This window comes from Oryza sativa, chromosome 3, assembly GCF_034140825.1.
Source record: "Oryza sativa Japonica Group chromosome 3, ASM3414082v1".
Taxonomy (NCBI): Eukaryota; Viridiplantae; Streptophyta; class Magnoliopsida; order Poales; family Poaceae; genus Oryza; species Oryza sativa.
In genome coordinates, this window is record NC_089037.1 from 3,411,530 (window position 1) to 3,436,556 (window position 25,027).

The 25,027-nt window shown below is 42.4% G+C and overlaps 4 protein-coding genes across 10 annotated transcripts; all 4 read left to right on the top strand.

Annotated features, from left to right (window-relative positions):
- Positions 1–593: 593 nt before the first annotated feature.
- LOC4331714 (probable 3-ketoacyl-CoA synthase 20) lies at positions 594–5,156 on the top strand. The gene is made up of 2 exons (XM_015774439.3): positions 594–1,418; positions 4,039–5,156. Exons 1-2 carry the CDS (start codon positions 708–710, stop codon positions 4,900–4,902), a joined length of 1,575 nt encoding a protein of 524 aa, XP_015629925.1. The 5' UTR covers positions 594–707; the 3' UTR covers positions 4,903–5,156.
- A 745-nt stretch (positions 5,157–5,901) lies between these two features.
- LOC4331715 (pentatricopeptide repeat-containing protein At3g23020) lies at positions 5,902–14,687 on the top strand. Of its 3 annotated transcripts, none has more exons than XR_003241455.2 (4): positions 5,902–6,086; positions 6,209–8,940; positions 11,656–12,596; positions 14,055–14,687. XR_003241455.2 is itself a non-coding variant. In XM_026024324.2 (2 exons), the coding sequence occupies exon 2, from the start codon at positions 6,281–6,283 to the stop codon at positions 8,750–8,752; it is 2,472 nt and encodes an 823-aa protein (XP_025880109.1). In that variant the 5' UTR covers positions 5,902–6,086; positions 6,209–6,280; the 3' UTR covers positions 8,753–9,070. The 3 variants fall into 3 exon arrangements, 1 of the variants encoding a protein (XP_025880109.1); XR_003241456.2 differs by having other exon boundaries at positions 6,214–8,940; XM_026024324.2 differs by lacking the exons at positions 11,656–12,596; positions 14,055–14,687 and having other exon boundaries at positions 6,209–9,070.
- Positions 14,688–15,233: 546 nt separating this feature from the next.
- Positions 15,234–24,930, top strand: LOC4331717 (putative ion channel POLLUX-like 2). 5 transcript variants are annotated; one of them, XM_066308865.1, is made up of 25 exons: positions 15,234–15,478; positions 15,570–15,661; positions 15,819–15,931; positions 16,526–16,791; positions 16,974–17,045; positions 17,204–17,279; positions 17,422–17,520; positions 17,613–17,767; positions 17,860–17,964; positions 18,061–18,147; positions 18,640–18,724; positions 18,807–18,954; positions 19,649–19,725; positions 19,816–19,896; positions 20,318–20,509; positions 20,596–20,709; positions 20,831–20,923; positions 21,045–21,171; positions 21,256–21,332; positions 21,636–21,683; positions 21,769–21,838; positions 21,918–21,991; positions 22,076–22,186; positions 22,922–23,040; positions 23,117–24,930. In XM_066308865.1, exons 1-24 carry the CDS (start codon positions 15,384–15,386, stop codon positions 23,012–23,014), a joined length of 2,550 nt encoding a protein of 849 aa, XP_066164962.1. In that variant the 5' UTR covers positions 15,234–15,383; the 3' UTR covers positions 23,015–23,040; positions 23,117–24,930. The 5 variants fall into 5 exon arrangements, 2 of the variants coding, with proteins under 2 accessions (XP_066164962.1, XP_015632613.1); XR_010740223.1 differs by lacking the exon at positions 23,117–24,930 and having other exon boundaries at positions 22,083–22,186; positions 22,922–23,038; XR_010740222.1 differs by lacking the exons at positions 22,922–23,040; positions 23,117–24,930 and adding an exon at positions 22,403–22,829 and having other exon boundaries at positions 22,083–22,186.
- On the top strand, positions 23,016–24,501 carry LOC4331718 (UPF0481 protein At3g47200). The gene is made up of 2 exons (XM_015777128.2): positions 23,016–23,040; positions 23,117–24,501. The coding sequence occupies exons 1-2, from the start codon at positions 23,016–23,018 to the stop codon at positions 24,499–24,501; spliced, it is 1,410 nt and encodes a 469-aa protein (XP_015632614.1).
- Positions 24,931–25,027: the final 97 nt, after the last annotated feature.

The following is a 25,027-nucleotide window of genomic DNA, read 5'->3' on the forward strand; positions in this document are numbered from 1 at the left end:
AGTACTGTTAGGATGCGTTTGATTGCAAGCCACACTTTAACACAGTTTACCACATCCTGACAAATTTAATAGGTGTTTGGTTGTAGCCACAATTATCGCAATATTATCTTTTCCAACTAATTGGGTCCTACGTGTCAATGACTAAAAAAATTATTGCAAAATTTCCTTAGGCTTGATAAATTATGGCTAAGAATTTAATCACCTCGCCTTAGGCAAGGTGTAGCAAACTAGCAACTATATTATTCACACATGTAATAGTGTGTCCCATGATCTCCCGCGTAGTACGTACGCGAGGCTACATCGTGGTTAACTCCATGACCCATATTCACGTAGTACGATACCCATGTGTCCATGACCCGGCTGCGCCTACACATGACTACGTGACACGGTCGGGAGATCATATACCGGCGCCTCGTTTTTCTTCCTACTTGGACGCATATGTACTTGTACACGGGCAAAGCACATGCCACATGGCGCCGCAACTTAATTAACCGCTACCTCCTCAACCACAGCTTCCCGCCATTATTACTCCCCCCCCCCCCCCCCCCCTCCTTCCCCTCTCGTATAAATCCCCGCCATGCGCTTCAACCCTCGAACCTCACACACCGCCATTGCCACCGCAGCTAGCTCGACCGCGCACACACGTACTAGTCTCGCAAATTAATCGCAATCTGTTCGATCCCGATCGAACTCGGTAGAGTGAGACAATGGACAGCAGGGAGTTGTTGAGGACGGTGACGCAGGCGGCGCGGAACCACGCTCGGACGCTGTACCACCGCCTCGTCGGCCGCCACCTGCCGCGCATCCTCGCCGTCACGCTGCTGCTCGCCGCGGCGCGCGCCGGCGGCGCCGCCACGACGACGCTGGACGCGCTGGCGCGGGAGAACGCGCGGGCGCTGGTGGCGGTGGCGTGGTGCTGCGCGGCGGCGGCGTACGCGTACGCCATGTCGCGGCCGCGGCCGGTGTACCTGGTGGACCTCGCCGGGTACAAGCCGGCGGCGTCGCACGAGGCGACGCGCGCCGAGTCCATCCGCCGGTTCGGGCTCGCGGGGGACTTCACCGGCGAGAGCATGGCGTTCCAGCGGCGGATGATGGAGCGGTCGGGGCTCGGCGAGGCGACCCACTTCCCGGCGTCGCTGTTCGCGCTCCCCGTCGACATGTGCCTCCGCACGGCGAGGGAGGAGTCGGAGGCCGTCGTCTTCGGCGCCGTCGACGAGCTGCTCGCCAAGACCGGCGTGCCGCCGGCCGACGTCGGCGTCGTCATCGTCAACTCCAGCCTCTTCAGCCCCACGCCGTCCTTCACCTCGCTCGTCGTGAACCGCTACCGCCTCCGCCACGACGTCGTCACCCACAACCTCAGCGGCATGGGCTGCAGCGCCGGCATCATCGCCATTGATCTCGCCAAGCACCTCCTTCAGGTACAAATTAATACTACTCACCATGCATGCATGCAGATCAGCACGCAACCAACCGTTGTAACATCTTCTCCCATGCAAAATGTACAACGTTCGTGCATGAGCTAATTAAACACGAACGTAATAGTAACAAAGAAATGACATATCAACGTTGGACATGCATGCAGGAACTAATAGACGAATTATAACTAGCAGGGTGCAATTATACACCAGTAATGCAATCCTGACAGTATATGAACTGTGTCAATGAGTAGGCAAGGATATAGGATTATATTACACGTCCCAGTCTGTGCGTAATAAAGATTCCTTGTTTTGTTTTTCTGGTCAACATATTTAAGTATATCTGGAGTCAACCCTGTTGGCTAGATTTAATTTTTAAGGCATATAGCTTTATTAATCTTTACAATTAATGAATCTATTGATAGTAGTAGTAGTAGTAGTATGGTTTTCTACCAAATCATTTTTTATTTACATTAAGAACAGCTAAAAGAGTATACTTACACACACACACACACATATATATATATATATACACACACACATATATATATATATATGTAAATTAATTGGTGCTACATGGAGTATGGGCTCCAAGATTCAAATTAAGTATATACCCAATTTGAATGAGTATGAATTTTTTTTTAAATGTTTAGATATGAACATTAACTTCTTTACTAACAAGTTCAAACAAGTTTGAACTGAGTTTGAACTTTTTTTTGTTAGATTTTGGTTCTAGGTATATAACATTCAAACATATAATTCGTTAGGTATGTAATAATGAATTGTGAAATAAAGTTAAGTTTGAGTTGTTTTGTTGTTAGGTATATGTATGAATCAAATTCATATACCTAGGTATATACTCACAATTTAAAATTTTTTAAAAATTTGAGAGAATTTGTGTGTTTTATACCTTGGAGCCCGGGCACCATGGAGTCCCATATGGGTATCCCACATATATATATATATATATAACCATATACTGATTAATTAACAAGATTATAAGTTTTTCTTTGGCTGCTAAGGCTGTTGTGTGCATTAATAACCTATAGTAAACATAGCAGGACATGGTCAGTTCATGACTGTCCAGTTGGACATTGTTAAGTCCATTTTAGATAGTACTACTCCTCAAAAGGACAATAAGCCATGAAACATGAATAGTCCAATTAATCTGAAACAGTAGAGCTGATAGAAATAGATAGTGACTAAATTCCATAATACAATTGGTCGGTCCCATGCATGCGCGGGAATATGGGCTGCTGGATCTGAGACAAACTACTGCTAGATTGACAAGACGGTGCCATTTGTAATTGAAGGGCGTAATGAGAATTTAATTAATTTGACCACCCGAGACGTACCACCATACTATTCCTACCACAGTACTCCTGTACTACATATCTATAAGCTAATACTACTATACGATACCTTATAAACATGATAATGATCTATAGGGAGGCACTTACCAATTTAAGTATTAACACTACTTTCTCCGTAAAAAAAACTCACCCTAGTATTTTCCAGTACTAGATTGAGTTTTCTTAGACAGAGAAAATATATAGTAAAGAATCGTCGTAACTATAGCTTCTACGTAAAAAAACTCAACCGAGTATTGGGATGTGATATGTCACGCCTCTCGGTACTTAGTTGAGGGGTTTTTTTTAAAGACGGATGGACTATATAAGCTGTGTTCAGTTTACGGTAAAGTTGAAAGTTTGGTTGAAAATTGGAACGATGTGATTAAAAGTTTGTGTGTGAATGACAGGTTGATGTGATGAAAAAAGTTAAAAGTTTATATGTAAACTTTGGATCTAAACACAATAAAGAATCGTCGTAACTACAGCTTCTGCGGCAGTAGACACACATCTCCAATATTTTGATCAAAACTGTGTGCTACGAAGAAATTCGAAAGAACGCCCAGATCGATTCAGGCTGTGTCCCATACTCCCATACCACCCATTATTCAGGCTGCTCCATGTGACCACTGTAACACTGTCCTGTTTCCAACACCCAAAGACAGATCCTGATCTGAACGCTCCTGTGTTCAGATTCAGAACACTGGCCAGCTATAGCCCAGAGAGTTAATTACTGTGGTTGGGTGGCAGTTACTGCCAACCTTACCTGCTGCCACCAAGTACTCCGAGATCGGTAGCACTGTACATACAGCTAGCACCGAAACGTGAAAAATCTCAGGCCGTCGCAGGACATGGCAACAATGAACACCTGCACCTACCATGCACTAGTCACTTCATGGTTTAACTCCATTTCAGAAAAAAATCAGCACTTCCTGATCACTGCATGCAACTGGTTTTTCACTTAGATCTGTTTAGTTACGTAAAATGAAAATTTTTAGATGTCACATAGGATGTTTAACCGGGTGTTAGAAGTGGTTTTCGAACACGAATGAAAAAAAACTAATTTAAATCGTGAGACGAATGTAACCCACATATGCTAGCTAATGGCGGATTAATTAGGCTCAAAAGTTTCATCTCGCGATTTCCTCCTAACTGCGTAATTAATTTTTTAATATATATTTAATGCTTCATGATGTTTCCAAAAATTCGATATAATGTTTTTAAGAAAAATTTTTTTTGGAACTAAACCAGGACTTGTGTTTGTGTACATGCAGGTGCACGCTGAGACGTACGCGTTGGTGGTGAGCACGGAGAACATCACGCTGAACGCGTACATGGGCAACTACCGGCCGATGCTGGTGACCAACACGCTGTTCCGGATGGGCGGCGCGGCGGTGCTCCTGTCCAACCGGCGCGCCGAGCGGCGGCGCGCCAAGTACCAGCTGATGCACACGGTGCGCACCCACCGCGGCGGCGCCAGCGACCGGAGCTACGCGTGCGTGACGCAGGAGGAGGACGGCGCCGGCAACGTCGGCGTGTCGCTGTCCAAGGAGCTCATGTCCGTCGCCGGCGACGCGCTGCGCACCAACATCACGACGCTGGGCCCCCTCGTGCTCCCGCTGTCGGAGCAGCTCCGGTTCCTCGCCACGGTGGTGCTCCGCCGCGTGTTCGGCCACGCCGCCGGCGTCAAGCCCTACCTCCCGGACTTCACCGCGGCGCTCGACCACTTCTGCATCCACGCGGGGGGCCGCGGCGTGCTGGACGAGCTGGAGCGGAGCCTGAAGCTGAGCGCGTGGCACATGGAGCCGTCGCGGATGACGCTCTACAGGTTCGGGAACACGTCGAGCAGCTCGCTGTGGTACGAGCTGTCCTACTGCGAGGCGAAAGGGAGGATCAGGCGCGGCGACCGGGTGTGGCAGATCGCGTTCGGCTCCGGATTCAAGTGCAACAGCGCCGTCTGGAAGGCGCTCAGGACGGTCGACGGCGGCGCCGGCCGGGACGCCGGCGCGTGGGCGCAGGACATCGACGCGCTGCCGGTGCACGTGCCCAAGGTGGTGCCCATCGTCGACGACGACGACGGCGCCAATGGCGGCGACGGCGACCGACACGACGCGGCGTCGCACGTACGACCGGAATAAGCTACATACTTAATTATGTGTACTTGCGTGTAAATCGTCACGAGTCATGGATGGACTGAAAAATACTGTCGCGTGTTGTTTCATGGACATGAGGACATCGTATCGTGTCAGGGAAGGACTGATAATTCCTTGTGCGGCATTTTGTCTAGGTATACTGATTAATCAATCGTGTGTGTTAAATGTGTGAAAGGTTGAGTATATACGACAATAACTTGAGTATTTTCTCTTTGTTATGAATCTTTTTTGTTGTTGTACGAATTAAGAGATGAGCAGGGTTCATAAAATTGTTTGGTTTTTGCGAAAAATGATCGGTTTCGTAAAACCGATGATACTCAGTTTGTGGAAGCCGACTTGTATTAGCCGGTTTCCATACGGTATTGATCAAAAGTTATTGGTTTTTGTCGGTTTTCCGCGTAAACTAGTGACCAGGGGTTTTCTACTTCGAAAACGAAAAATCACCCCTACACGAGTGCAATACCTATTATAGAAGAAAGTTTACGCCGGAAGAAAGCTTATATCTTAAAAAAAATAGCTTATCGTAGAAGGACGCTTGCAACATAAGCAAGCTTGCAGGAGAATCAACCTTATGGCGTAAGCAAGTTTATAGTGTAAGCTATTAATCTCATCCGCCTGTTAATAGGACCATGAAGTTCCAAGACGAGGCGGAACCCTCCCAGACACCACCGACTCTTTTTGTACTCTAATCCAGAAAAAAATAAAGTATATTTTTTCAGTGTTCCACAACTTTGTGTTTCTTTGATTATGCGTTGATCGGTAGAATACGTAATTCTTAACACTCTTGGTCCTATACTTCTCTTCTTTTTAGAGAAACCACGAGTGGCATATATTCGTAGACCTTAAATGGGCCCAAAATATAACTGGGCTTTACTAGCCCAGATTCCCTACTGGACAAGGCCCACGAGTCCGTGACACCTGTCCTAAATGGGCCTAAATGGAGTACTAGCCCCTTTAGCCGGTGCAACGGATTCCACCAACGCTGTCCTGTCCTATCCTCCCATCTCCATTGCTCCCACGCAGCCACTGCCGCTGCGGTGGTTCCGGAGCGCCGGCCGCCGCCTCCGCCGCGACGACCTCACTTTCTGCTATCAACCTGTAGCAAACCAGGAGCAGCGTCGGCCTCCTCCTCCGCCTCCGAGCTGTGTCGTTCTCCGGATTGAGCCGGGGTAAGCGACTAGTACTTCGCCTTTTCCCTCCCAAATTGCCGTGCCATCTCCGCCTCCTCTTCCATTCTCTCCATGGTTGGTCTGGCTCGAATTGGTTTGCTTATTTGGTTCTCGTAATCCAGAGTAGCCGTGGAAGCTGAGGCCGAGGTGCATTTGTGGTTTTCTTGGCGCGGATAAAGGCTGGGGGTGGGGAGATGATGAGCCCGTGCGATTGCTTCCTCCATGCCACCGCGCCGCCGCTGAATCCGCCGTCGAGTCTCGCGGCTGCGGCGCCGGGAGCTCGCTGGAGGGATAGCAACCTCTCGTTCCAGAGCAGCGCAGTGTCTGCGCCGGCGAGAAACGTCGAGACTTCCCCCAATTTGGTGGTTCCATGTACGGTTCATACGCAGGCTGCTGAAAGGAAGAAGAGTGGGAGGTGGGTGAAGTATGGCGGGTCGATTCCGGCGATGCTGGAGGCGCTTGAGCGTAATGAGGATATCGGGGAGGCGCTCCGGCCATGGAGGGACACGATGAGCAACCGGGAGAGGACAATCATTCTCAAGGAGCAGAAGGATTGGAGGAGAGCGGTTGAAATTTTCAACTGGTTTCGCAGGAGGAGGCGCCATGAGGTCAATGTGATACACTACAATGTTGTTCTCTGCGCGGTTGGGAGGGCGAGGAGATGGGACCTTGTTGCTAGGCTATGGCATGAGATGCATTCCGGTGGTGTTGCGCCGGATAATTCGACGTATGGCACGCTTATTGATGTGCACTGCAAAGGGGGCAGAGAGAGGATGGCATTGCTTTGGCTTGGCGACATGATCAAGCGTGGGTTGCTGCCTGATGAGATTACTATGAGTATTGTGCTTCAGGTACACAAGAAGGCTGGGGAGTATGAGAAAGCCGAGCTTTTCTTCAAGAGATGGTCCTTGGAGTCAGATGTAAAGATGAAAGGGCATCCTTGCTATAGTTTGTATACTTACAACACCTTGATCGATACTTATGGAAAGGCTGGGCAACTTGAGAAAGTATCAGATACATTCAATCAGATGTTAAGAGAAGGTGTTTCACCAAATGTTGTTACATTTAACACAATGATTCATGTTTGGGGTAAACACCGTAGAATGGAGCAAGTAGCTTCTCTGATGAGAACGATGGAGGAGTTTCAGTGCCTTCCGGACACTAGGACGTATAATATTCTGATCTCGCTATACAGAGAAATCAATGATATTGATGTTGCGGAGTACTATTTCAGGAAGATGAAAGCTGAAAATCTGCTTCCAGATGTTGTGAGCTGCCGCACTCTCTTGTATGGATACTCTATCAAGGGCATGGTCACTGAAGCACAAGCTCTTCTTAAAGAAATGTATGAGAGGAACATGGTGATTGATGAATACACACAATCAGCTGTGACGAGGATGTATGTCGATGCTGGGATGCTTGAGCAAGCGTGGTGTTGGTTTGAGAAGTTCAATTATCAGTTAAACTCTGAGTGCTTTTCTGCAAATATTGATGCATTTGGGGAGAGAGGGCATATACTCCTTGCAGAGAAGGCTTTTATGTGCTGCATAAAAAGGAAGATGCTAAGCACTTGTGTTTGTAATGTTATGATCAAAGCATATGGTTTAGTAGAGAAGCTTGACGAGGCTTGTGAGATTGCTGATGGCATGGAGAGGTATGGCATTTTGCCTGATTACTTGACTTACAGTTCTCTGATTCATCTAATGTCAACCGCTAAATTGCCAGAGAAAGCTCTTTACTATTTGAGAAAGATGCAGGCAGCAAAATTGCTGATTGATTGTGTTCCTTATTCTGTGGTAATCAGTTGCTTTGCTAAGAATGGCAATTTACACATGGTCGACTGCCTGTTTAGAGAAATGATCACTTCAGGGATCCAAGCTGATACTTATGTTTACTCTATCTTAATTGATGCATATGCTGAAGTTGGAGATGTCCAGAAAGCTGAAGCATATTTTGGTTTGTTGAAAAAGGCTGGTTTATGTGAGAGTGCTACAATATATAATTCTTTGATAAAGCTCTACACAAAGGTAGTGTATCTTGCAGAGGCACAGAAAACGTACAAGCTTCTCAAATCATTAAATGCAGACACCAACCTTTATGCGTCAAACTGCATGATTGACCTCTATAGTGACCATTGTATGGTGAAGGAAGCACGTGAGATTTTTGAGAATTTGAAGGTTACAGGAAAGGCAAATGAATTTTCACATGCAATGATGGTGTGCTTGTACAAGAAAATTGCTCGCTTTGATGAAGCCCACAGGATTTCTAAGAAAATGCAAGCTTCAGGATTTCTAACTCAGGCATTAAGCTACAACTCTGTGATACAAATGTATGTGTCTGGTGGAAGAATGGAAGATGCCCTTAAAATATTTCAGAAGATGTTGGCATCGAACACACCACCAAATGATGCAACATTCAAGGCACTAAAGATTATTTTAGTGAAACGAGGAGTTTCAAATAATGATATTAGAAGGTTAGAATTGCTCAGAAAAAATAGAATTCATGATTGCTTGCGCCACTGGTACAGGATGCTATGCATGGCGGTAAGATCAGGTGGTAGTTCTTCTCGACGTATTAGTGATAATTCAGCTCTGAGGACGCATATTTTTGACATTGGCAATTCCAAGAGTGGCAAAAGAAATACAAGAAAGCATGTAACTTCATAAATATTTCGAGTCTAACTGGTTTAACATCTTCGATGTTGACACAACACGGTGATGATCCATCTACTAAACAGTTGATGGAAAGCACCGTGTTATCTTCAAAAGAAAACCCCATGACCACTGTTTGACTGGTGCTCTAAGAATGTGGTGAAATTTCCAATGGATCAGGCTAGATTACCGCAGGGATGCAGGTCAGTTTTGTTGTATATTCCCCAATCTGTATGTACCACAATACATGGGTTCACACTTTTCCAACATCAGGGTTTAATGTTATTAACTGGAACATCTATAGATTATCTAAATACAGCAAAGATTCAGTAATTTTGACAATCTCCAACACAGCGTATTTCATTTCTAACTGTATTACTAACCTGGAAATATTTTTTTTCCTGTAATGGCAGGTCTCTTTTGCGTTTTGTTAATATGATGCCCATAATAGTTTTTCTATTCATACTTCATATTGCTTGTAAATGTTATTATTCTATTTAGCTTCTTGAGGTGTTCAACCTAGTACTAATAGATATCCACAGTACTCAATAGTTCATTAACTCTGCCACATAGATATCCACAGAGATTGAGTACTGTGGTTTAGTCCTAAACAAGATAGTATTATTCTTTAGTTCTGCCATGCTTTAACTGAATGCTGTCAGTATATGTTAGATTTGCAACCGAAAGAACATGAAAACTGATCAATTCGATTGCAAAGTGCATCTGCATTCTAGTTTTTGGACAAACATGTGTTTCAATGGTTTTATTAGAGAAGACATTCTAACTTAGGCGTGCTTTGAGTTCTCAGGTGTGCAATTTTGAAGCAAGCTAGCAGGACGGACTCTGTTCATTTTCATCTCCACTTGTCTTACTCTTACCACACAACAAACAATTTTAAATTCTTTGGCATATGTGGTTTCCAGTAAACTTGGATTATTTACATCCTACTCCCTCCGTCCCATAATATAAGGGATTTTGAGTTTTTGCTTGTAACGATTGACCACTCGTCTTATTCAAAATTTTTTGAAATTATTATTTATTTTATTTGTGACTTACTTTATTATCTACAGTACTTTAAGCACAACTTTACGTTTTTTATATTTGCAAAAAAAATTTGAATAAGACGAGTGGTTAAACGTTACAATCAAAAACTCAAAATCCCTTATATCGTGGGACGGAGGGAGTAATATAGTACACTACGAAGTACTTACCAGCAACATTTTATGTTGGGCATGCCAGTACTATTTACCAAGTCATAGAGGGTAGTATATATTGCACATGTATGATGTACAGTATATTTCAGCAATAATACATCGCTCCGAAGTAGAATCAGTTTCAGCAAACAGATAGCAAGCCATTTTGAGGTCATCACATATCATCACTGCATAGTGCACTGGGACGCTGTGCCATTGATGGGGAGTTACATTTTCAGGCCCCATTTGATTCAAAGGAAATTCATATGAATTTTAGAGGATTTCATTCCTATAGGAATTTTTCCTACAAAGCCCTTTGAATCAAATGAATGAACCTTATGGAATCCTATGAAATTCCTATGGAATGCCTCTTCCCATACAAGTTTTGGAGGAATTTTAACAAGAGGTAGAACCTCATGGAAGAAATCCTTTGAGTCTTTATCTCTCCTCAAATTCCTATGTTTTTCCTGTGATCCAATCAAACGGTCATTTCTATGTTTTTCCTGTGTTTTGTAATCCTCTGTTTTACACTTACATTCCTGTCAGAATCTTATGTTTTTTCTATTCCTCCGTTTTTTCATTCCTATGATTCAAAGGGGCCCTCAGTGTGACATTGGATAAAATGGATTGAGGGTCCTGGTGCTGCTTTGAGTGGACGTCTGCAATTCATGATGTTGCCGCCTGTTGCCAACTTGCTACGTATTTGAAGGATAAGAGCAAGTTTAGGGCCCCTTGATTCATAGGATTGGCAAAGGATTTTCGTAGGATTTAAATCCCTATGGATTCTTTCCTACATGTCTGTTTGATTCATTGGAAAGGAATGAAACTTTCCATAGGATTGTATTCCTATGCTTCACATTTTATAGGAAAAATAGCAAGAGGTGTGACCTCTTTGTTAACTTTCCTTTGTTTTTCCCATAGCACTATCAAAGGACTCCTATTGTCTTTCCTGTGTTTGCTGATTCCTGTAGGATTTGAGAAATCTACTACTTCAATTCTTGCGTTTTTCCTATTCCTGTGTTTTTCCTATCCTGCGAATCAAAGGGGCCCTTAATAGTATAGCCAACTAGTAGCTCCAATTCATCTATAACCAATCTAATAGCTCATCCATACAATAGTTACATACTACACTATTAATACATGGTTCCACCTGTCACACACACACATTGCGTCTTGGAGTTCGTGCTACAGCTGGCTATAAATCTGTAGCCCGCTGCTATTCTCTCTCCTTATTTATCTACTTAAAATATGTTTGCAGCTGGCTTATAGCCTGCTATTATACCTGTTCTAAATACGATACGATGTGTGAATCTCTGTACACGCTCTATCTCTTTTTTATTACTAAGGCAAAAGGGAAATACGTAGAAGAAAAACAAAAGAAATGCTAAAGTTGCTTCTGTTGTCTTTGGAGTAAATATTTTGAACATCCAAACCAGGCAACCATGGAACACCTGTTTGACATTGCCGCATCTCAGTTTTTCGTTACAGTGAAACATCTTGTTTGACATTTTGTAGTACAACTTTGAAACAGATTGTACAATACTTGCCATTTATTTTTGATCGTACCACTTCACTTTCTCCGTCTAAAAAAAGATGTATTTGGACATCCACCTTGTTTAGATACATCCCATAATTAGGAACTGATTATTATTGACTTAAATTGCTTTTTTTTCTTTGACAGAGGAGTAACTGATTATTGACTTGAAAATGCTACTACTACCGCAGGATTATACTCCGGGCTAGGAGATGCTGCTGACATATGGTGTGCTCAAAGATGAGATGGGTGTGATACCTGTGATCAATGGATGATACGCATCATTGCTGGTCTGGTTCACCTCAGCTGGCTACTGAAAGCTCTGCAGCTAGCTCTGCCATCTCCCACGTCAAGCTGAGGCTGCGTTCTTTTCAGGCTAGTCGTCATCGTTTTCCGTTAGCACGCTTTTCAAACTACTAAACGGTGCATTTTTCTGTAAAAAGTTTCTATACGAAAGTTACTTAAAAAAATCATATTAGTCCATTTTTTTTAAAAAGAATAGCAGATACTTAATTAATCATGTGCTAATGGATCGCTCCGTTTTCCGTAATCACTGTTGACAAGAAGAAAGAACGCAGCCTGAGCCCGTTTGCTTCTCCTCACCGCCACCCCAGCTCACCGTCTCGCTCACCTCAAATCACCCCGTCCCCTCCCGCCGCTGCCGCTGCCGCTGCCTGACGACAAGACCTCTCCTCTCCGCTCCGCGGCGGCCGCCGATGAATCGGAATTTACCCTTCTGCCCCGGATACTCCATGGCGACGACGAGGGGCACATCGGTAAAAAGCGCGGGGGAGGTCGCCTCGCCGGCGAGACGGCGGTTGAATTTACCCATCTACCCCGCCCCATCCCGGCCCGTCGCTATCCTCTCCGTGGGGAGGGGTAGAAGGGTAAAAGCACCCGCGCCGCGTTCGCGCGGGAAATCCGGGAGGGGGATTTGTACTACTGTGCTCGTTTTTATTAATACCGTCGCTTCGCTTCTGCTGCTGGGGTTTCGTGTTCATCTCGCCTTGCCCTTGGCTCGCGTCGGGGCGGATGCGGAGGCGGCGTCGCTGTCCCCGATCGAATGCTGCCGCTGCTGCGCCCCCTCACTTTCGAGATCTGAGCGCGTGACGCCCGCCTCTCCGGCTCCGAGGTATGTTGCTCTCCTTTGCGATGGTTTTGGTTTGGCCGCCGATTGATTGAGAGGAGTTCTGGGAGGGGAGGCACGCGTTGTTGTTGTTGTAGTTTGGGGGGGGGGGTTCCGTTTGCTTGCGATGCGGAATGCGATTTGTGCAGTTTGGTTTGGTATGGTGGCTACTGTTCTCATACGAAGATGTTATCCAGCATTTTAGTATCTGTTTGTGCCATCCTCTTATGATATGAGCAGGTTGTGTTGTTGGCATTGGGAGTGTTTAGGATGGTCCAATCTGGAAGACGAATTGATTGCTGCTTTATTAGTTGATAAGGTTTGAGATGATTTTATAGGTGGGTTCGATCATCCACAGATTTACCTGATATTGGAACTTCATGGAAGAGCAGTTGGATTTTCCTGGCTGTGGAGTATTAGTTGATTAGTGAACTAAAAATCTAAAATGCAGTAGGAATCATTCAGGAATAAATGTTGCAAGCCTCGTAAGAACTTAGCATTGAAAACTTTTATATAATTTAATGTCTTCAACAACTTAATTTGTCATAGAGATAAAGATTGTAGGCAAATTCAGGGTTTTGTAAGTTGAGTCAATAGGGATTGAGGTTCTCTGTGAGATGGACCTAATTAACTAGCCTGAACATAGTGTATGAAGGGGCCACATTTTCCTGTAGTGATCTTTCTTTGTTTTAGGGTCGGCATTTTAAGCTTGTAAGAATCTGATTACTAACATAATTTATAATGATGTGAATGTAAATAACATTACCCAATTGACATACTGCATCATTATGTCAACATCCATTCAGTGGCAAAGTTTATTTAGGGATTATTTGATGATGGGTGCGGAACCATTAAGAACTCTGCTGATGGTGGTCAACTGATCATGACAAATGCATATGATAGGCCCTACTTCATTTATGAATGTTAAGCCTCTGAATTATATCCCCGCAACAAAACCCCTCTTCTGAAGTATACTATGACACCATTACAGGTTCAATGATGAAATTATGAATGTGAATCTGCAAGAGTTGCATAAAAGCTTTGCATGTAGTATGCTTCTCTCTGCTCATGTAGTTAGTCCATTCAGCTTATTAGTTTTTCTTTTGGGTATTTATGATCCTTTTTTGGGGGGTAAGGAGAGCTTGTTTGTACTATCTGCAAGAAATCTCCTTATGTTCAAGTAAAAAATGGAGATCTCCTTATGCCTAAATGTTGTCCTTGCACTAGATGATCCATTAGTCCAACTCAACATGGTACCTTTGACTATCAGCATGAGTCCTCCAAACCTCAGCAGATGTTATTTTTTTATCCTTGCATGTGAATCATGCTCCCTTATTTATCCATACTAATCATGGAGCTGAGTTATTATGTTTCTGTAGTGAGCACTACTGTAGCCTTCTAACCAATACTCCTACCTCTGTGACTGTGTTAAGACTTAAGACATTGGTTGTTACTACCTTGCAGGAGAAATCAATGGAGAACGGAACCAAGGCTGTCGATGTTGGGCAAAGGCAACTCAAGATCATGGAAGAATGTCTTGCTGCAACGATCCCAGATTCCCAATCTTTTGTACATTCTGCTCTCCTCTCGGGCTTGGCCAGCATAACATGAAGTCCAAGCCCCAAAGAAACAGCCCCTTGTAAGAGGGGTTCTTCGTCTGCACGTGCCCAACAACAACTCCTGCAACCGTTTTCTCCACTGACACCGATGAACTCATCCGGGTGACCTGCTTCTCCATTAACCTATGGATGAAGCTCCGTTGAAAATCCAAGTAGAAGTACTGCATAGCCGTCTACTAATCTCTTCTTACACACTGCTTATATTTTGATGTGTTTCCTTCCATGGTTCGTTACTGTATCGAGTTCATGTATTAGTACTTGGTTATGCTGCCAGCTTTTGATGCCTTCTGTACGGTCTCGGTGCCAATATTGGTTGGATCGAATGCTTGGTGCGATCTTACTACCACTGTTAGATTCCACAAGGCTGTTCATACAATTGGATTTTGTCTGCAGTTCTAGTAATTGTCAGACAAAATTATGTGTGTCGAACTACAGATGTGAGGTGTCTTTGTATATATCCTTTTTGACCTTTCTAGCAGTCACCTCCTCTGAGTTGGAGTATACTCCAGCACTTACTTTATCTCAAAATATAATAAACACATAGTTAAATTTATTATATTTTAAGATGGAGATAGTAGTAGTTTAGTCAAACTTTTAGAAGTTTGTTAAATCTTTTTTTTAGCAAGGGCAAACTGCAGAAGTTTGATAAATCTTGTTCTTGAATTAAATATTTATGATTAGAAAAAGTATCTTTAAAATTTGACGAACCGTAGCAGCCAACAAAACAGGTCTATAGAGAAATAGAAGGAAAGGGCACGTGCTGGCATGTGTTTTTGTCATTTTAGAACTTGTTGGTACTGTACTTGTTTTTTTTTTTTTTTAGCAATGCAGGCAAGGCTACACATGTCGTCGTCCTTCTTATCCTTTTCATTTTCATTTTCGCTGAATTTCTGTACAGTATGAACTCTGAAGACGAAAAAAAATATTTGCACAGAAAAAAAAAAGAGAACCCAATCCGCTTGATCCACTGATCACACACAAAAAATATTTGTGTGTTCAGCGCTGGCCCCCTCATCCCTCCCCCACACTGCTTCGAGACTCCACTGCTTTTTTCGTCAAGTCAAAACGCCTTCGCTTCGCTTGCCACTCTCGCTCAACTGCTTCGGTCCTTCCGCCCGCGCCGCGCGAGCACCTCGCCGCCGGTGGAGCAGCGAGAGAGGTGGAGGAGGGAGGGATGAGATCGCAGCTCGACGCCGCCGCCGTCTCGTCGCCGCCGCGGGCGCCCGCCGCCCGGCGGTGCCTCCGCCCCGCGCTGCCACTGGCCCTCAGGTACACACTGTTACTACATGTGTACAAGGGTTTTTTTGATCTTCTGCTGATCTGAATCCGCGTCTCTGATTTTTTTTCTTTTTCCTCCTAGGTTTCATGCGTTCCCCGGGCAGGTTCGCGTTTATCGCGGTGGTGGAATCGGAGTCGGAGTCCGCTCCGCGGGCCATCTCCCAAGCAAGCGAGGTTCGTGGGCGGCAAATGCAGCACGCGTTTCCTGTCTGCTATTTGGATTTCTAACGTTTTCTCTCTTTATTTAAACGAAATTGGTGACCGAACCATGTTCTGATTTTATCAATTTAATTTTTACGCATGCCTTTATTTCTATGCTTGCGTTGGCCAGGACTAGTAAGAGTGTTCGACTCAGCAATGGGGATGAATGAGAAGGTGACTAATGGTAATCTAGAACAACCAACCACTTCCACATCCGGAAATAACCCAAGCTTTCCTGCTGAGGTGATTTTTTTTTTCCGGTACATCATTCATTTTCTTTTTCTTTTTGAATTGTGATGTGATGATGATAGACACCAGGGCCAGCATGTGAATTTTATGATGGCAATGCAAAAATTTGATTGGTAGATTAAGGTGGCATGTGTTTTTTAGAATACATGCTTTATAGGTCAATGGTGGTGAAGTCGGGTTGTTTGACAGAGCATCTAATTAAGTGGTTCTGCACTGGCAGTGCCACAAGAATGATTTTATTATACACATAAATGCATAATCAGACCCCAATAACCAAATCCCGCCCTTATGATTGACGAATAACAGTTGTGAGCTACTGCTTTCTGGACCAACCAGGTTTAGATTGGTCCATGCTTCCTTTGTTGGAATATGGATTAGAGACTGCTAAATGACGTGTTCATCTAACTCCTCGTTATGAGAATAATCGATAATTAGAAATAATGCAGTTGATTTGTGCCTTTTGAAGCAACGATTTCAATTGAAATATATTCCATATGTATTCAGTATTCCCTTCAGCTGCAGTTCACAACGGATGATATACAAAAACACCTTTGTCTTGCTTAATGTTTCATAATCATAATTTTTCAGGGAAACTTCAACGTGGTTACTGTTGTAAGCATCACATTCTGTGTTCTACACAAAATTGTTATTGGCCAGATGCAGTTGATGACAAAATTTCTCCCTTGGATGTCACACAACATTACAAGTTTACCATTGGCATGCATATCAGATCCTATGAAAAAACCTGTTCCTCTGAAGCTAGATGTTAGTTTTCCACAATTGCCTGATATCCGATGGAGCATTTCACGCTTGTACTACCTATTCAATTCACAGCTTGAACGGAACATTGCCTTGTAAGTTGAGCAGTTAGACATATATGTTTGGTATTTTTCATGCTTCTTTTGGCAGATTACTGCATTACTGGACTTTCACTTTTTGCACATCCTGAAAAGTTTGTCTATTCCTAATTTACACATAATATATTTTTAGCTCATGGTAAATCAATTTCATAATTTATACTGACTTATCTTGGCAGGTCTATCATTACTTTGATGATTACGTGCTTTTCACTAGTTGTTGTTGGGGGATTCTTGTTTCATAAGTTCAGGTCTGTTATTTTTATTTAAAGAGTTTGCATTTTTCTAATTTAATCTTCTCCGTTCTCTAGCATTGCTCCTTTTATTTGTATGCTTGTTTTAAAAAAACCTCTCTGTAATAATTGGACAAGCATAAAAGTATGATGAAATATCTTGGTTTATTTTTCAGGAAGAACCAACAAAGTTTAGAGGAATGTTTTTGGGAAGCTTGGGCATGTCTAATTTCATCATCTACTCACCTAAGAGTAAGTAGAGACTAGTGACTGTTGCCAATTGAAGATATATGCTCAAATTAGGTTTGCGTAACCTTATTAAATTAGCATAACCATTTATATAAATGTTTTTCCTTTTATGTAATCTATGTTAATATGATCTTTCTTTTAACAGCAAAAGACGCGCATTGAGCGTGTGCTTGGGTTCTTTCTTGCTATCTGGGGCATATTGTTTTATTCTCGTTTGTTAAGCGCAACGACAGAGCAGTTTAGAGTAAGTTACCTTTTTGAAAATATACAAAATCGAGGTGAAGAACATTAAATTCAGTGCATGCCTCTGGTAAATAACCACCTTATCGTGTACAGATCCAGATGCATAAGGTAAGAGAAGGAGCACAGCAGCAAGTCATTGAGGATGATCATATCATCATCTGTGGAGTCAATAGTCATCTGCCATCCATATTGAATCAATTGAACAAGTTCCATGAATCATCAATTAGGTTAGGAACTGCTACTGCAAGGTAATTGAAGGATAACATAATTAATATTCTGGTTTTGCCTATCTATATTATTCTCTAATGCAGCTGATTACTTTCTTTTGAACAATGTCAAGGAAGCAGAGAATTCTTCTTCTATCTGATCTTCCCAGAAAGCAAATCGAGAAACTTGGAGATAGCTTTGCCAAAGATTTAAACCATATTGACGTCTTCACCAAGAGGTAAAGGGTCACGATCATTTGCTTCCATCCATTTACGCTTGACACACTTTCTTTGACATATCAAAACTCATTGAGCTCCAATTTTTTACATTTCAGCTGTAGCCTTAGCTTGACAAAATCATTTGAGAGAGCAGCAGCAAATAAGGCAAAATCTATAATCATCCTGCCTGCAAAGAATGAACGGTATGCATACAGCACAAACTTTTCAATTTGCTCTGGTTAGCACAGAGTAAATTGCATTTTCTTTACTGGAAATCATTTCAGAGAAGGGCATGTTCTGTTTCATAACAAACCTCTGTGATGTCGCATTAAGATTGTAGAGATAGCTAAAATCAGCAGGTTATCCAATTCATCAATGTTACTTACATTCCATTTGTGCTAGTACTGGATGGGATCATGGCCTTATGGGATACTTCAACCTTTTTTATTGGAGGTTTGGAATGATAACTTGAAATGGGCAGTCACTTTATCAGAATTGATTACCAAGACAAACTTTCTAAGGGAAAGCAGTGGATGCTCTGAACATATCTCTTGTCTGCCATTTGTTGAATATAAATGCCATATGTAAAGACTTCTTTTTTTCCACACAAGCAGATCTTTTGCAAAACAAGTCCTGTTGAAATTTGAGTACTTAAAACCACCTTTTTGAGAACTCATCTTTTTGAACCTGACCAGATATGAAGTGGATACAGATGCATTTCTTTCCCTGCTGGCTCTGCAATCTCTTCCACAAATTGCATCTATTCCTACCATTGTTGAGGTATATACAACCTCCTAAATTCATGCAATCAATATAAATATAAAAAATTGTGCCTTTATGTATTCATTTTATATCATTGTAGGCTTCTAACTCAACCACATGCGATCTTCTGAAATCAATCACAGGCTTAAATGTGCAGCCGGTGGAGATGGCTGCTTCTAAGCTGTTTGTGCAGTGTTCTAGGCAAAAGGGTCTTATTAAAATCTACAGGCACTTGCTTAATTATCACAGTATTGTTCTAATCTTACTGATATATTTTTGTTGATACATTTTATGTAGAAGGTTGCAGATTTGCAGTTATCTTTAAGGACTACCAACTTTGTTTTCACATGGTCAAATTTTGGAATACACAAATAAACCCGTTTGCCGTTCTGGTTTGTTTCACAAAACCAGTTGTGCCTCCCTGGTGTGCCTCCTTTGTTCATTGAACTGTAGTTCTACACTTCAGCACATAATTAGTACAACTGTGGACTGATTCAGAACCAATCATATATATCAATCCAACTTTTGGTTATGAACTAAATAATTGTTTTGAGCCTCCTAGGTACTGTACCATTTGCAATATTTCTGGCCATTTTTTCCTTTTTCTAAAATCACTTTTGTGGCTAGCTTGGGTCATCTCTAGCCACACATAAACATATTGTTTCTCTTTCTTCTGAACTTCAGGAACTAGCATCCATCTTATAGTTTACCATAGTTTAGTGTGTGATTCTGCAATTCTGATGTCAATGGTTGCACTTACATCTAATCTATCAGAAAAAATGTCTCATATTGAAATGGTTTTATGATTTTGTCATTATTGTTTTCTGCTTTTTACATGCTTTTGCCTTTTATTGAATTGGTTCGTGAGTACCTGAATTATTTTGTGCTCTCAATGATAGGATCCATTATCTGGTTGTGACTTATGTTGTTCTTATCATGCAGAAAACGTCTTCAACCTTTTCAGCTTTCGGGAAGTAGTAGGCATGAAGTATGTGGATGTGAGGCGTAGGATCCCAGATGTAATATTACTTCAAATAAGTGGATGTCTAAACTCTGCAGATCTGTATGACTTCATTTTCGTGATTTCTCTGCTTTGTGTTCATGACCAGGCAGTTGTTTGTGGTATTTTCCGATCTGGAATGATGCACTTTCACCCATGTGAGGATGAAGTGCTGACAGAGAAAGACAAAGTAAGTTTTTCTTTCTTTTGTTGTTGTTTTCCTTTTCATGTTAGGACAACTAGTAGAAAACATTTCTCAACATATTATTCCAGAAGAATTATCTTTTCATTGAAGTCTTAAAGCCCTTCTAACCACCGTCCTAAGCCATTACCAAAGTGAGCTTATTCCATTGTTCTGTTAAATAGATACTGATTAGGTTCTTATCTTGTTAATTACTAAAGTTAGCATAAGTTTAAGTATCTGTTAGTTTCTGAATATTTTACTAGTAGGCATTTTTCTTCTAAAAGGTCCACTGGAATTACCTGCATTCCCTACAAGAGATAATGCGGTTGTGATTTCCAGTTATATCATCAATCAGGAGAACATAGTACTTGACAATTGAGTTTTGTAGCTGATGATGTCATACATTCTTGATTCCTTTAATTCACAGCTACTACTTATTGCTCCTGTTTCCTGGAGGAGAAGAGCACAGTCTACATTCTCAAATTCTCCAAATGGAGCACAAAATTCAAGTCATTACTCAGAGTCAACAGAGGGACAAAGATCGTCTAGTATGGCTCTTGAGGTGAATGAAACACGGCTAAATAGCATCAGAAAGCGCCCCTCAAAAACGCTCTCCAAGGTAAATGCTAGTGTAATGATGTACCAATGGAAATCCATCCCCTCTCCGTCAGATTACTGGGTTCATAAGTGGTTGACTGTATGCAGAGCAATGATTACACGCTAGGACCAAGAGAGCACGTGCTTATTGTTGGTTGGCGGCCAAAAGTTACTGATATGATTCGGGAATATGATAATTACCTTGGACCTGGCAGTGTATTGGTATGTGTAGGGATAATAGGAACGATAAAAATATTAGCTGCAGTAGAAAATGAGGAGTTTATGACTACATTGCCACATCCATACGTATGTTCATGTCTAATAAGTTAACTTTGATGTGCAGGAAATATTGTCAGAAACCCCTATTAAAGAGCGGAGCAGTATTGTCAACCCCCTCATGCAGAAACAACTGAAAAATATTAAAGTTAACCATCAGGTCTCTTAAACCCTCTATGTGAATAGTAACCTCTGATGTCCACTGATAATATGCTTGCACAGGCAGAAAAATAACTCTACTATTGTTATTCGCTAATTTTTATGCGATAGCATTAATGCAGGTGGGATGTCCTATGAACTATGATACTCTAAAGGAAGCAATAATTAAATTTAAGAAATCCAGGAAGCATGACCAAAATGTTCCGTTTTCAGTTGTCGTAATATCTGACAAAGACTGGCTAGGTGGAGGTATGGGTTACATGCCAGTAACAGAACCATGCTATTTCCCTGTTATATATAAAATTGAAGTTCACCTGCTAATGGATTCTGCAGATACTGCACAGGTTGATAAACAGTTAGCGTATACTCTTCTCCTTGCTGAAAACATTTGCCAGAAACATGACATTAAGGTCAGTTCTTCTCAAGTTCCCATTATTTATAGTGCTTGAAACACACTAAGTGAACCTCCATTCTCTCATCAGCATGCAACACATTTCCTTTTGGAATACTGTGATACACTTTGTCTAAAATCCATAAAATCATTATCCTGTTGTTTTGCATTACTAATGGTTCAATAAAATATGAATGGTTCAATGCTATTTTGTTTTCTTCTTGAATATGATGTGGTTCAACTAGTCATCTCGTTCAATAGTTTTCTTATAAATAATAAAATATAATTGAATTTTGTATTTTATCTGAATGTGTTCCTACAGGTTGAGCATCTTGTATCAGAAATTGTAGACACGGGACTGGGAAAGCAAGTGAGAATTCGCTTGTTGGCTATTACTAAATTCATCAAATTACTTTAATTTGGAAGCAAATCTTTTAGCCTTTCATTTTTTGCAGATGTCTAGAATAAAACCATCCCTCTCATTTATTGGAGCAGAGGAAGTTATGAGCCTTGTAACAGCACAGGGTTAGTTTTTTTTTTAATCAATCTTGGTTATTTTATTTTCTCTGAAATCTATCGCATGATAAAAGAAAATGTGATGTAGTTGCGGGAAGTAGTGAGTTGAATGAAGTATGGAAGGATATTCTGAACGCTGAAGGAGATGAGATCTACATCAAGGTAATATGAGCACAATCGGTGTTTCTGACCAATTCTTGTATTTTTGTGATAGTTCAAGGAACTTTTTTGCTGCACATTTTCTAGGAAATAGGATTCTACATGAAAGAAGGGGAGAAGATATCATTTTCAGAGCTCACTGAAAGGGCGATTTTGCGTCGTGAAGTTGCGGTTGGCTATGTCAAGGGCAAGAAGCAGGTTAAGATTCTCTATGTTATTCTGTAGCCTTATAAGGGTGTGATATTTTCGAAGTACATAAGACCTTGTTAAGATCAGGTCCTTCTTAACTTTGCCATCTAGCTTTATGGACCTGATTTGTATTGACATGAGGTTCTTTTGGCGTTGTGAATAGCAGTCCATGAATCAAGTGTTGTTAATAACCACCAACTAATTTATATTTTGTATGCCATGCAGTATATAAATCCTACGAACAAGTTGGAGCTACTTTCTTTTGAAATGACAGATCAACTCATTGTGATATCTGAGTTTGAAGGTGAACAGCCAGTTGTAAGGGGTGGAGACACTTCCACATAAAATTTCCAGCTTGATGTTCTGCTGAAATTTCAGTAGCTTCATCTATTATGATGAGGTCTTGTATCACGTTAGATGTTAATCATTCTTTCCCCTGGGTTCAAAGGGAAATAAAAAAAAAGTCATAAAGGCCATTTAGTAAAATATCATATATGCCTTAATAGCTGTAGAACCTTTTGAGCTTTTCTTTTATTTATCTGCAGCTAAACTGCAGAATCTTTTCTGTTTATTGTAAACATAGTTGATTCACATAGTCAACTTGTCTGATGTAGCAATCTTGCATAAAGAAATGGAAAGGAAAGTTCTTTGATGTTGCCTTTTGACTATTGAATAAAACCATATATAACTATTCTTTTGAGTTTGATTTGATCAAGTGGGAGGCAACCTTCTTGTTGTTTGTAGGAGACATTCTTCTCCATCACTACTAAAAGTTTTCTTCAGATTGTTTCTTCGTGCACCATCAACTACGGGAAATCTTCTGATTTGGCTTCATGAGATGTCTTCTCCAGAGCAACCAAGAGGTGAGTTCTTTGTTGTCTTCGGTTTTTCCTTATTTCTCACCTGTAATTACTTGCATCTGTACATTCATGCATGCAGGGCAGAACACAAGGATGAGGAAGATGACAGCGAGTGCAAATGGGGATACCGATGAAACTTCAGGCTTAACAACTCCCCGGAGCTGTGAAGTACCGCTGTGTTCTTCATATGAAAATGGTATCACCCGTATCCCTGAAGAAACTCGGTTGCGCGACCCAGAGGCTTACCATCCTAAGGCTGTCTGCATCGGTCCCTACTTCCATTCAGGGAGAAATTCACCAAGCTTCAGGCGAATGGAACAACATAAGCACTGGTGTGTCAACAGATTGCTGGAGCGTAGCAACCACAGCCTTGAACCTTTGGTTCAGGCCTTCCTGCTTAGACTGTCAAAGACAATCAAAACAAAGTCTTTCCAGCAGCTATACGCAAAACCAGTTGATATGACAGAGGAGGGAATCGGCATGATGCTGCTGTTTGACGGCTGCTTCATTCTGCATTTCTTGCTGAGGCATGACCCGAACAAAGGTGCGGAGCATGAATACTGGACAAAGCTGGATGCTGGGCTTCTCGATCATGAGTACGAGACACTCCAGTGGGAGAGACCCTGGGAATGGAGCCTGGTCGCCATCGACATGCTCCTGCTAGAGAACCAAATACCTTTCGTCGCTGTCAGGATCCTGTTTGACATTCTGAAGACGGAGCATGACAAAGCTGTTGACCTGACGGCATGCGCGAGGAACATGTTCAACAAGTACCTGCCAGCTGGAATGTGCACATCAACACGCCCAATCCGCTGCCAGGACGTGCGCTGCCTTCTGCAGCTGCTCTACCGGTCACTCCTTCCAAATCCAAAGCTACACAGTGATCTGATGAAGACACCACCAAAGCCACCAAGAACCGGCATTGATCCTGCCAAGAAGCTTGACACCGATGGGGTTCGCATCACCAGGAGGCAGCAATGGTATTGGTGGCCGTTGAGCCATTTCCAGGAGCCCTTCACCTTCCTTGACATCGTCTTCAGCCATGGCAAGGTGCGGATCCCTCAGCTGGAGGTCAGCGATGCCAGCATCCAGCTGCTGCAGAACCTGATCGCGTTCGAGAAATGCTACCAGGGCACCACGTCCCATGTGGCCAACTACGCTGCCTTCATGGACGCTCTGAATTCGGATCACCATGACACGGAATTGCTGCGTAAGAGGAGTATCTTCGACGTCCAGTTCACCCCTGCCCAGCCTGAGCTCTCCCTGAGAAGGCGGTGCAAGCAGGACGTCGATCCGTCGTCGGAGAACTACCTCAGCCGGATGATGGTGGACGTAGTCCTGTACAAGGAGGCGAGGGCCAGCAGGAAGAAGACGCAGACGCCGATATCGGACACCGCGTTCTTCGCGGTGCTGGCTGTGACGGCGTATGTTTTGCTGGCCTTCTGTTGGTACATCGTTTCTTGATGATACTATGAAAGTGGATGGTGGTTTTCTAACTTTTGCTGTTGTTACGTTCTGTTGGCTGTTAAGCGGGTCCTTTGCTCCTTCACGAAACAAGATAGTACCAATGTTGTGCGAAATTGTGGATTGTCACGCATCTGTTGAAGAGGACTTGATTGGAGGTGGAGGGACAGAGAATCTGCACAGTTTCGCTGTGTTATCTTTGTAAACAGAAAGAGGATGTTTCAGAGATTTCAGTATGGTGTAGCCTTTGCCAATCTGACTCCACAATGGGTCATTTGGGATCAGTAAGGTCCTTTGGGGAAAGCACCAGTGGTGTATGATGGATGGTGTATGACTCCAACCATTAAAATATTTAACCTTGGTTTCTATAGATATTACATACATGTAAACATGCTTTCAATAAAAAAAAAATAGCAAGTTTAAGGTGTGCGTCTGCTGTGTAATGGAAAAAAAGTTTTTTCTTGCGGGTAAAAAAATGGTTATTTGGGATCAGTAATTGAGAAAATGAGCTGTTTAGATACTCCAT

Excerpts from the sequence above, each read along its gene's own strand:
- LOC4331714 (XM_015774439.3), top strand. The coding sequence starts at position 708 with ATGGACAGCAGGGAGTTGTTGAGGACGGTGACGCAGGCGGCGCGGAAC. Across the intron at positions 1,419-4,038 it reads TCGCCAAGCACCTCCTTCAG|GTGCACGCTGAGACGTACGC; the intron begins GTACAAATTAAT and ends GTGTACATGCAG.
- LOC4331715 (XM_026024324.2), top strand. The coding sequence starts at position 6,281 with ATGATGAGCCCGTGCGATTGCTTCCTCCATGCCACCGCGCCGCCGCTG.
- LOC4331717 (XM_015777127.3), top strand. The coding sequence starts at position 15,384 with ATGAGATCGCAGCTCGACGCCGCCGCCGTCTCGTCGCCGCCGCGGGCG. Across the intron at positions 17,046-17,203 it reads TTCTTGTTTCATAAGTTCAG|GAAGAACCAACAAAGTTTAG; the intron begins GTCTGTTATTTT and ends TTTATTTTTCAG. Across the intron at positions 19,726-19,815 it reads TGAGGCGTAGGATCCCAGAT|GCAGTTGTTTGTGGTATTTT; the intron begins GTAATATTACTT and ends GTTCATGACCAG.
- LOC4331718 (XM_015777128.2), top strand. The coding sequence starts at position 23,016 with ATGTCTTCTCCAGAGCAACCAAGAG. Across the intron at positions 23,041-23,116 it reads TTCTCCAGAGCAACCAAGAG|GGCAGAACACAAGGATGAGG; the intron begins GTGAGTTCTTTG and ends TCATGCATGCAG.